We start from the raw sequence: 10,368 nt of genomic DNA on the forward strand, positions 1-10,368 counted from the left end.
TGTTTAATCCCAATTTTTCAAAATGCCATGGAGAAGTTATGCTAATGAGCTCCTCAGGGGAAGCGACGTGGAAGTTTACATGCATTTGGCATGATTGACACTTCTTTACGAACTCGGTGGCATCTTTCTGCATAGTCGACCAGTAGAACCCGGCTCGTATGACTTTCCTAGCCAAAGACCTTGCTCCAAGATGATTCCTGTAGATTTTATTGTGCACCTCTTCTAAGATCTCCGTCGTCCTTGAGGTCAGGACGCACTTCAATAATAGTGTGGATATTCCTCTTTTGTAGAGGATATTTTTCACCAAGGTGTAGCTATGTGCTTTCCTCCAGATTTTCTTGGCCTCTTTTTCCTCTTCGAGTAGGATGTTGAATTTCATGTATTCGATTAGTGGGTTCATCCATCTGAGGTCCAATCCGAATACCTCAAGGACATCTATTCTTGGAGAGTTTCTTGGATTAGGCTTCTATTATTCCCTCCTGGCTTGGTACTTGCTAGCTTGGAGAGGGCATCTGCTTTGCTATTGAGATCCTGAGTTATGTGTTTGGCCTCGGTCTCTGTGAACCACCTAAGATACTCAAAGATTTTGTCTAAGTACCTCTTCATGTTAGGATCTTTAGCCTAGTACTCTCCATTGATTTGGGAGGTCACCACCTGAGAGTCGCTGAAGACGACTACTTTGGTTGCACCGACTTCCTCTACCAGCTTTAGCCTGGCAATCAAGGCTTCATATTCTGCCTGATTGTTAGAAGCTGGGAATTCAAATTTGAGAAAAACTTCTATTTGAGTTCCCTCTTGGTTGACCAATATTATGCCTGCACTGCTTCCAACCTTGTTGGAAGATCCGTCCACGTATATCTCCCATGTCGTGGCGGCTTCTTCTTGATCTCCTGCACATTCTGCTATGAAGTCGGTGAGGCCTTGAGCTTTAATTGCCGTCCGAGTTTCATACCTGAGGTCAAACTCGGACAGCTCTATGGCCCATTAAACCATTCTGCCCGCAATGTCTGTTTTTTGAAGTATTTGCTTCATGGGTTGGTTCATTCGGACTTTTAACGTATAGGCTTGAAAATAAGGCTGTAGCCTTCGAGAGGCCATTATTAAGGCATACGCAATCTTCTGGAGTTTTTGATACCTTAATTCGGGGCCCTGTAAGACTTTACTGGTGAAGTACACAGGATGCTGCCCAACCTCATCTTCCTGTATTAAAGCTGATGCTACAACTTTGTTAGCTACGGACAAATACAGGACGAGTTCTTCCCCAACTTTAGGTCGGGTCAGAATCGGAGGTTGGCTTAAAAACCTTTTGAAATCCTGGAATACTTCTTCGCATTCTGGAGTCCATTTGAACAGGCATCCTTTTCTTAGTAAGGAGAAAAGTGGCAAGGATCTTAATGCTGATCCCGCCAAGAACCTAGAGAGGGCTGCAAGTCAGCCATTTAGCTGTTGGACCTCCCTTAAGCAAGTTGGGCTTTTCTTTTCTAGGACTGCTCTACACTTGTCAGGGTTGGCTTCAATTCCCCTTTGTGTTAGAATAAATCCCAAAAATTTTCCAGCTTCTACTGCGAAGGTGCACTTTGCGGGATTCAACCTCATCCCGTGCATCCTAATGGTGTTGAAGACTTGCGAGAGGTTAGTCAGTAGGTCGGCCTCATCCTTGGTTTTTACTTACATGTCGTCTATGTATACTTCCATTAGATTCCCAAGGTGAGGTGCAAACACCTTATTCATCAGCCTTTGATATGTGGCTCCTGCATTTTTTAGTCCAAAAAGCATAACCACATAGCAATAATTTGCTCTGGGCGTATTGAAGGATGTTTCTTCTTGATCCAGCTTGTACATCGGGATTTGGTTATATCCCGAGTATGCGTCCATGAACGACAAGTATTGATACCCCGAGTTGGAGTCTACTAAGGTATCATTATTTGGAAGTGGATATGGGTCCTTTGGACACGCTTTGTTCAAGTGGGTGTAGTTGATGCACATCCTCCACTTGGCATTCTATTTCTTGACTAGCACCATATTTGCCAACCAAGCCAGATATTTAACCTCTCTGACAAAGTCGGCCTCTAGGAGGACTTGCACTTGTTCTTCCACCATTTGAGCTTGATCAGGTCCGAACTTCCGTCTTCTTTGCTGAACAGGTCGTGATCTAGGGTACACTAAAAACTTATGTGACATGAGCTTGGAATTTATCCCTGGCATATCGAATGCCTTCCAGGCGAAGAGGTCGGAATTCTCTTGTAGGAACCTTATAAGATTCTGCTTCAAATCTTCTTTTAGGTTGACTCCTATGTTAGTCCTTTCCTTCCTACTTCCCGATCTGTACCTCTTCAGTTTTTCTCTCGAGCTGTGGTCACAACTCTTCTTTAGCTCGAACTCCTCCGAGCTCAATGGTGTGAACCTCCTTGCCTTTTTCTCTCAGGTTTAGGCTCTCATTGTAGCACTATATAGGCCGAACCCACATCGACGACTATGAAGTCAATACTCAGAGTTTTGGATTTCATCCCCTTTCCAAAAGTTGTGTGTAGGGGTATAAATCCTAATGGTTTTATTGGTGTATTCCCCAGCCCATATAGGGTATCTGGGTAAGCTCTTAATTCTTTTTCATCCAATCCCAGCTTATCAAATGCTGGTTTGAACAGGATGTCGGCCGAGCTCCCTTGATCCACCAGGGTTCTGTGTAGATGGGCGTTGGCAAGGATCATAGTAATCACTACCGGATCATCGTGTCTGGGAACGATGCCTTTCCCATCTTCTTTAGTGAAAGAGATGGTTGGCAGGTCGGGAACTTCGCCCTTGACCTGGTAGACTTCTTTCAGGTGCCTCTTGTGAGATGACTTTGTGAGACCACCTCCGGTAAACCCCCCTGAGATCATGTGTATGTGTCTTTCCGGGATCTGTGGTGGTGGGTCTCTTCGATCTTCCTCATCTCGCTTCCTCTTGCCATGATGGTCCGACCCTTCCATGAGATATCTGTCAAGCCGACCTTCTCTTGTCAGCTTTTCTATCACATTTTTCAAGTCGTAACAATCATTTGTTGAGTGCCCATATAGTTTATGGTACTCGCAGTACTCGCTATGACTCTCCCATTTCTTGTTCTTGATGGGTCTAGGGGGTGGTAGCCTCTCGGTGTGGCAAATTTCCCTGTAAACGTCCACTAGGAAAACTCGTTGAGGAGTATAAGAGTGATATCTCCTGGGCCTTTCAGGCCCGACTTCTTCTTTCTTCTTGGGCTTTCTCTCCTTCTCCTTTGATGAGTGGGAGTGCCCAGGTCGCCAGCTTGGCTCTCGTAGCCTAGCGTTTTCTTCCATGTTGATGTACTTTTCAACTCTTTCTTGTAAATCACTCAAAGAAGTCGGATGTCCTTTCGGGATGGACTGGGAGAATGGGCCCTCTCGCAGTCCATTTACTAGGCCCATGATCACTGCCTTGTAGGTAGATCTTGAATTTCTAGGCACACTTTGTTGAACCTTTCCATGTAGTCCCTCAAAGGTTCTCCGACCTCCTGTTTTACTCCCAGGAGACTCGGCGCGTGCTTCACTTTGTCTTTTTGGATTGAAAATCGCATAAGGAACTTACGTGATAGATCGTTGAAACTGGAGACCGACCTTGGAGGGAGGCTATTGAATCACTTCATCGCTGCTTTTGTAAGAGTTGTCGGAAAGGTTTTGCAGTGAGTAGCATCAGAGGTGTTGGCTAGGTACATCCGACTTTTAAAATTGCTCAAGTAATGCTTTGGATCGGTAGTCCCGTCGTAGAGGTCCATATCGAGGCTTTTAAAGTTTTTGGAGACTTTTGCCCTCATTATGTCCTCACTGAACGGATCTTTCCCTCCCAAGGAAGAGTCTTCTCGGTCACTGCGAGAGTTTCGACCTCAGAGAGTGGATTCTAGCCTCAAGAGCTTTTCTTCAAGCTCTTTTCGTCGCTCGACCTCCCTTTTCAAGTTTCTCTCCGTCTCTCGCTGTCGCTCCAGTTCTTGTTCTAGCTGTTCCAACCGTCCCTGATGGCTGTGGAACAATCCCATTAGTTCAACTGCATGGGGTTGTCCCTCTTTTTTGGGTTTATGCACCTCGGAGGAGTTTCCATTTGGATCCTTTACCCCTGAGGTGCCTTCTCTGTGCTGATTAGTCGCTCCTTGGTGAGTGACCACTCAGTCATTGTTGCCAGCGTCTTGGTTCTCTTGCTTAGAATCAGACGCTGTGTTTCCATCCTCGTTCAGATCGTCCACCATCATGGGTTGATCTCTCAGGTCCCCGGCAACGGCGCCAATGTTATGTAGGTAACCTGAGATAGGTGGATTGGGCTTGTAAAATTGGCCCAAGTGTTGCTGGAGGGTGGTCTCCGACTTGGTTCGCGTCTGGGAGCCACCGTCCGAGTTGTGTGTATGAAAGAATGAGGGGGTGGTACCTACAAAGACACTCCGATACCTTAGTCAGCAAGGGGTTAAGCAGGTTTAGAATGTATTGGAACTTAGAGATACTTGAGGAGTATCAATGTATTTATAGTGGTGATTCAATAACCACCATTGGAGTAGTTCTACCTTTCAAGGTGGATAACCGTCTCTTTATCTTAGGATAGTTGTGATATGACTCCTAGAAATGGGTTGAAAGATTTTAGAGGCAGTTACTTATTTGAATAAATGTTATCTGCCAGCTATCCTTCGAATCCAACTTCTTTGGGTGGAGTCTGTGTTGAATCCGACCTCTTCTAACAAGGTCGGTGGGTCACGAAGGCCAATTTTTAGATTGGACTTTTTGATGTATTTGGACTTGGATCATTGTATTGGATAAGAATATGAACATCTATTTTAATGTCATAAATATATACTATAATTAATTATTATAAATATATGTTATTTAATTTATTTTTAATATATATTTTTATTTTAATATATATTTTATACTAATCGATTGATTTTGATTATTAATTTTAATATATATATATATATATATATATATATATATATATATATATGTCACTCACCGACTCACTGTCTTGGCCATACACAAAATCGCATCTCTCGCACTCGCGCACGGAGACACTCTGCAACCTGAATATTCCTCCCACAAAATCTGCACACAACTCTCTTTCTCTCTCTCTCTGACACTTGATTCACTCTCGGCTCAAGAATATTACATCGAAACAAGATAAAAGCATTTTTTTAGAGGCCAAAACACAAGAATCTCTCTGCTCTTATGAAGTTGCAAATTTCATTTCCGCGTGGATCGGGGATTCATTCCGAAGGCAAATAGACGCGAGATCATAACGAGGACAAAAGGAACCGATTTTTAATTAGGGTTTTGTTGGGGATTGCAGACATGAGGTTGAACGGAGAAATCTCTCACCGAGAGGGAGAAGGAGAAGGGGAGGAGGAAGCAGAGAACGAAGTAGGTTCGTCGCAGAAAGTTGTGGTCGGGTACGCCTTGACGTCCAAGAAGAAGAAGAGTTTTCTGCAGCCAAAGTTTCTTAGCTTTGCAAGGTACCCACTTTTCCTCAACATTGTTGCGTTGCCATCTGCTGCAACAGTTCCACGTTCATCTTCACGTGCCTCTTATGCATTGTTTAATTTCATCATTTCCAGAGAAATGGGGTTTCATCGTTAGTTTTCTATTTTTTTTTTTTTTTTGTTCTGCTATTTTTGAAACACCCTGGCTGTCACTTTCGTGTATCAGTCAACATTTGTTACATTGATTGATTGGTTGGTTTTGCTCCTTCTTCTTCTTCTCTTCTTAATGTTAGAGGTCTACGGTCTTGCTCATGAGAATATTCCACCATGTATGCTCCGTCATCTCTTCCTTTCGATTTGTCAACGATGAGAATTCAAGGTCAAATAGTTATTAGTAGAACCTTGTTCTTTCGTCTGTATTTAAATATTTAACCAACTTGGTCCCTGGTTAGTTTACTCAGCTGCTTAAGCATCCGATCAAATTCGGTCTTGTAGATGCATGCAATAACTCATTAGCCAGCATCTTCAAATGGATTCTATGACGAATTAGTCTTTAACTTGCGAACAACCAAAAAAATTACTTATCTTTGTTCCCAATGGGTCGTATCTTTAATGATAATGTAATCTACATAACAGCGAATATATTTTTATTTTTTGCCAATATTTTATTGGTAACAATTTGTATCTATATTTACAAGAATTTTGCACATAGGAAACATATAATTTATATTTATATTTATCAGAATTTACACACATGAATCAATATAGTTTGTACTCATATTTTTTAGAGTTTCTACACATAAATTCATAAAATTTATTTATTAAAAATAATTTAATATTTATACTAGTTAAATAATAAAAAATACTAAAAAATTACTGACTTCAGTTTCTCTTTACATAATTGTCCATTATTTTTTATTCTGACTCCAATTCTCACAGGATTGCTGCCAACTGCAGTGATAATTACTGTAGCAAACAGTGCAGCTGTTTCTTTTTTGTGTGTTTTTAATTTGTTTTATTATTATTTAAAATTTAATATATCGTGAATTATAATTTTTCTATAAATCGCTACTCAAGAAATTTATATTGAATATATGCTATCTGAGAAGAATGTGTTGCTAATTTTGTCACCCTCAATACTAATCCTTGAATGCTGCTACATTTAATGAAGGAATAAGGGGATATTCTTTGTTGCCATTGATCTAAACAAGCCACTGTTAGAACAAGGTCCTTTTGATGTTGTCTTGCATAAGGTTTGTGAAAGTTTTCATATTCTCTTTCATTTTTTTTTCAAGCCTGGATTTATAGTTTTTGCTTTTGCCACATCTTTGCCTGTCAAACATCATTTTCACTATGTTAATAATTGTTATTGTTTTGTGTTCTGTGTATCATAATCTGACCACTATTCATGCTTTACAGTTGTCAGGAAAAGAGTGGCGTGAGGTTATTGAGGTTTGTGAACTCCACATACTTCTACCCAGTTTCACATTGTACTAGCAATCTTGTGTTGTTATGGTCGTTGAATATATCCATTTGTGGCATTGCATGAAATCATTAGCATCTGATAATGCTGTTAAAGTGTGAAATGGTGATGATTGGCCGGACAACCTAATCTTCGACATTCCTAAAAACTCCTTATTGTCTGACATAACTTGCAGAGTTCTTGCTCTCCTCATAATGAATCATGATCAGAGAGTTGAAATCAGTCCCTCAAGTATTGGAACAAGTGAGGATTTACTCTTATGATTAATCTAAATAACTTGATTAGGCATTGATGGATTTGTTCCCAACATAAAGAATTCTTATTTCCCTAGACGAGTATTATGTGTTCCATAGATTGAATACATTCCTAATCTCACTATGAAAGAAATAAAATTTTTCTGATAAAACTTTATATGCTTCCTCTATTCAACAATCAGAAGGCTGGGCGTTTATTAATTGTCAATTCTGTGCTTGTATATTAATTGTATTGACTAGCTGTATTAAAATGAGAATACTATTTCCTTTAAAGGGACGAAATGTGAATTTGGCTGTTTGATTAGGTTTTTCATTTTGGCCATCCTTTTCTCGCATGTCCTACATCGATCATAACTTGGTTCCCTGGAATCTTTGCCAGTTCTTTCATTATTGAGAGTTGAGACCATAGAATGTCTTTGTCTTAGTGTGTTAAACCTTTGGTTATGTTCATGGCTGAGTGGAAGTATAGATTGGTGATTATGTCATACTTTCTGATTATTGTGTGAAATTTGCATTATGATGAGACTTACCTTTCTTCTTGTTTTATTTTTAAAGGAATACAGTGAAAAACATCCTGAAGTAACCATCCTTGATCCTCCTGATGCAATTCAACATTTACACAACCGGCAATCCATGCTACAAGATGTGGCAGATCTAAACTTATCTGATTGCTATGGTAACTTGTTTACAAAAATTTACCTTGCCGATACTCTGATACATGATTACACAAGCACTTGGTGCTTGCTTGTTTGGCTGTCATTATTTCAATCAATTTTCTTCTAATAAAAAAGAAGATATTTTTTATTTATTTATTTTTTTACTATGATTTGGATATAGTCTTAGTAAAACTAGACTCATTAGTAAAATAAAACAATGTCTTATTTGATTAGCTATTGTTTCCATCTTCTAAAAAAATGATCTTTTGTAATATAAAAAATATATTCAAGGATAAAAGATCTTAATATTTTACATCCAAATATAAATTAATTTAGGTTTTTTAAAAGATCCAAATGTAAAATAGGTTTAATTTTTCAAAAGATATTTTAACCAAGATCAATTGAACCCTTGATCTTATAGTTTCGGGATTGTTATTGTCTATTCATACCTCCATGCTAATAATTAGTATTAACTATTAAGTCATTTTAGCTAATATAACAAGAAGTTATTTTCTTGCAATGTTTTAGAGTGAAACTGTTTCTATTATGGTAAATTGGATTAGTGGTTGAACTACTCCTTAACTTTTGACTTTAGGCAAGGTTGGAGTTCCCCGGCAATTGTTTGTAATAAAAAATCCATCTACTATCCCTTATGAAATCACCAAGGCTGGGATGAAGTTACCATTAGGTACTTATCTTTATTTTCTCACTGAGGTCTGTACTTCTTTTGATTAGGGTGTGTATCGATTGGATGATTATTTAGAACGTGATGTTTTATTAACTGAGATATATGTAGCATTTCAGAAACAAGCCAATCAACCAGGGTAAACAGAATCTATACATAGACATTTTTTTATTGCTGTTATGCTCCCATATAATTCTCGTATAGTATAATATCTCTTGTATTACAGAATTTACTGTGGTGTATCTTAAATATTTACTGTATTATTCATGTAATATTGTCTTCATTTCAGTTGCTAAACCACTAGTTGTGGATGGGACTGCAAAGTCACATGAACTGTTTCTTGCATATGATGAATTCTCTCTTTCAGAGCTTGAACCTCCACTTGTTCTGCAAGAGTTTGTCAATCATGGTTTGTGAATTGATCTGAACACCATAACCTTTTCTGCTTGATCTTCAGTTCTCTAATTTCCATTCCGCCCCCCCCCCCCCTTTTTCTTTGTTTGGGGTTGGGTTGTAACTTGTAACATCGCAGGTGGACTTCTCTTCAAGATTTATATTGTTGGGGAAACCATTAAGGTTGTGAGGCGTTTTTCTCTGCCTAATATCAGTGAACATGAGCTATCTAAAGTGGATGGTTTATTCCGATTTCCAAGAGTTTCATGTGCAGCCGCGTCTGCTGATGAAGCTTATCTTGATCCTACTATTGCTGGTAAGACTTGTAAAGTAGTCTTTAAAACATTTATATACACTCTCACACAAAAGCCTCTTCTATACTTGAATGCTATCATTATTTTGAATTTGCATTTTCATAAAATGGGGAAAACGGATCAAACACTAAACCTATTTGTGATTGATAGAATCAATTCTTCTAATAGCTTAAGTTGTTGGGTAGGAGGGAAATGAATGGTGTTATATCCATCCATGTATGCTAAAGTCAAAAATTTATTTCATTATGAACTCGTGTTTTATGAGTCTATTGATATGAACGGCCATTTTTTTAAGCCTTATAAATGAGTACTGTATGATTGAGAAGTATCTGCTTCCAACTGTGTTGTTGAAACTAAAGCGTCTCTGAACTTACTGTTACAACTTCTTGCAGAGCATCCACCAAGATCTTTATTAGAGAGGCTTGCAGGGGAGCTTCGACGTCGTTTGGTATTATCTGTAACTATCTATTTTGTTATGTTCATACTTTTCATTCGGTGACAATGTACTAAAACAGAACTGCATTTTCGGTTCTAGGGACTCCACTTGTTCAACATAGATATGATACGGGAATATGGGACGAAGAATGTGTTTTATGTCATTGATATCAATTACTTTCCTGGCAAGTATCAAAAGCACATGATGATGATGATGATGATAATGATGCATATATTTATCGTACCTCTGACCATGGTTGCATATGCTGTGTGTGCAGGATATGGAAAAATGCCAGACTATGAGCACGTATTTACAGACTTCCTACTAAGCTTAGTCCAGAACAAGTTTAAGAAGAAACCTGACACCTGAGGAATGACTGTTCTATCCTTGCCAATTGCATTCTGCTTTTAACGTGTTTATTTACGAACAATCAATCCTATATACATACATTAACACTTAATCCTCGTGAAAAATGTTCGAATAGGGGTATCATAATCTTGCCCCGCTAATATCTCTCGCTCTCTCTCTCTCCAGGCTTCACCAATAAGCTTTCTCTCGTATATAACATTGTGATTAGTGTTATTCGGGTTCGTAAATTGTTTAATTCATGTTATTTGCCTTTCAAACCTATTCCCGTTGATATTTAAATTTTTGGAACATGAATGATCGATATGCTCCAGTAACTGTTGATTGCGTGT

The 10,368-nt window shown here is 38.9% G+C and overlaps 1 protein-coding gene across 6 annotated transcripts; it reads left to right on the plus strand.

Moving 5' to 3' along the window:
* Nucleotides 1-4,975: 4,975 nt before the first annotated feature.
* Nucleotides 4,976-10,296, plus strand: LOC112801209 (inositol-tetrakisphosphate 1-kinase 4). Of its 6 annotated transcripts, XM_025843817.2 has the most exons (11): nucleotides 4,976-5,482; nucleotides 6,621-6,702; nucleotides 6,869-6,901; nucleotides 7,108-7,175; nucleotides 7,742-7,862; nucleotides 8,438-8,530; nucleotides 8,817-8,936; nucleotides 9,060-9,236; nucleotides 9,627-9,682; nucleotides 9,770-9,854; nucleotides 9,948-10,296. In XM_025843817.2, the coding sequence occupies exons 4-11, from the start codon at nucleotides 7,134-7,136 to the stop codon at nucleotides 10,037-10,039; spliced, it is 786 nt and encodes a 261-aa protein (XP_025699602.1). In that variant the 5' UTR covers nucleotides 4,976-5,482; nucleotides 6,621-6,702; nucleotides 6,869-6,901; nucleotides 7,108-7,133; the 3' UTR covers nucleotides 10,040-10,296. The 6 variants fall into 6 exon arrangements, with proteins under 6 accessions (XP_025699602.1, XP_025699598.1, XP_025699600.1 ...); XM_025843813.2 differs by lacking the exon at nucleotides 7,108-7,175 and having other exon boundaries at nucleotides 4,981-5,482; XM_072237101.1 differs by lacking the exon at nucleotides 6,869-6,901 and having other exon boundaries at nucleotides 4,996-5,482.
* Nucleotides 10,297-10,368: the final 72 nt, after the last annotated feature.

Source organism: Arachis hypogaea, chromosome 5 (assembly GCF_003086295.3).
Source record: "Arachis hypogaea cultivar Tifrunner chromosome 5, arahy.Tifrunner.gnm2.J5K5, whole genome shotgun sequence".
Taxonomy (NCBI): domain Eukaryota; kingdom Viridiplantae; phylum Streptophyta; class Magnoliopsida; order Fabales; family Fabaceae; genus Arachis; species Arachis hypogaea.

Bases quoted from the DNA above. Each gene is read 5' to 3' on its own strand.
- LOC112801209 (XM_025843813.2), top strand. From the start codon at position 5,322: ATGAGGTTGAACGGAGAAATCTCTCACCGAGAGGGAGAAGGAGAAGGG. The intron at 7,863-8,437 runs GTAACTTGTTTA...TTTTGACTTTAG, and splicing joins AAACTTATCTGATTGCTATG to GCAAGGTTGGAGTTCCCCGG. The intron at 9,683-9,769 runs GTATTATCTGTA...TTTCGGTTCTAG, and splicing joins GGGAGCTTCGACGTCGTTTG to GGACTCCACTTGTTCAACAT.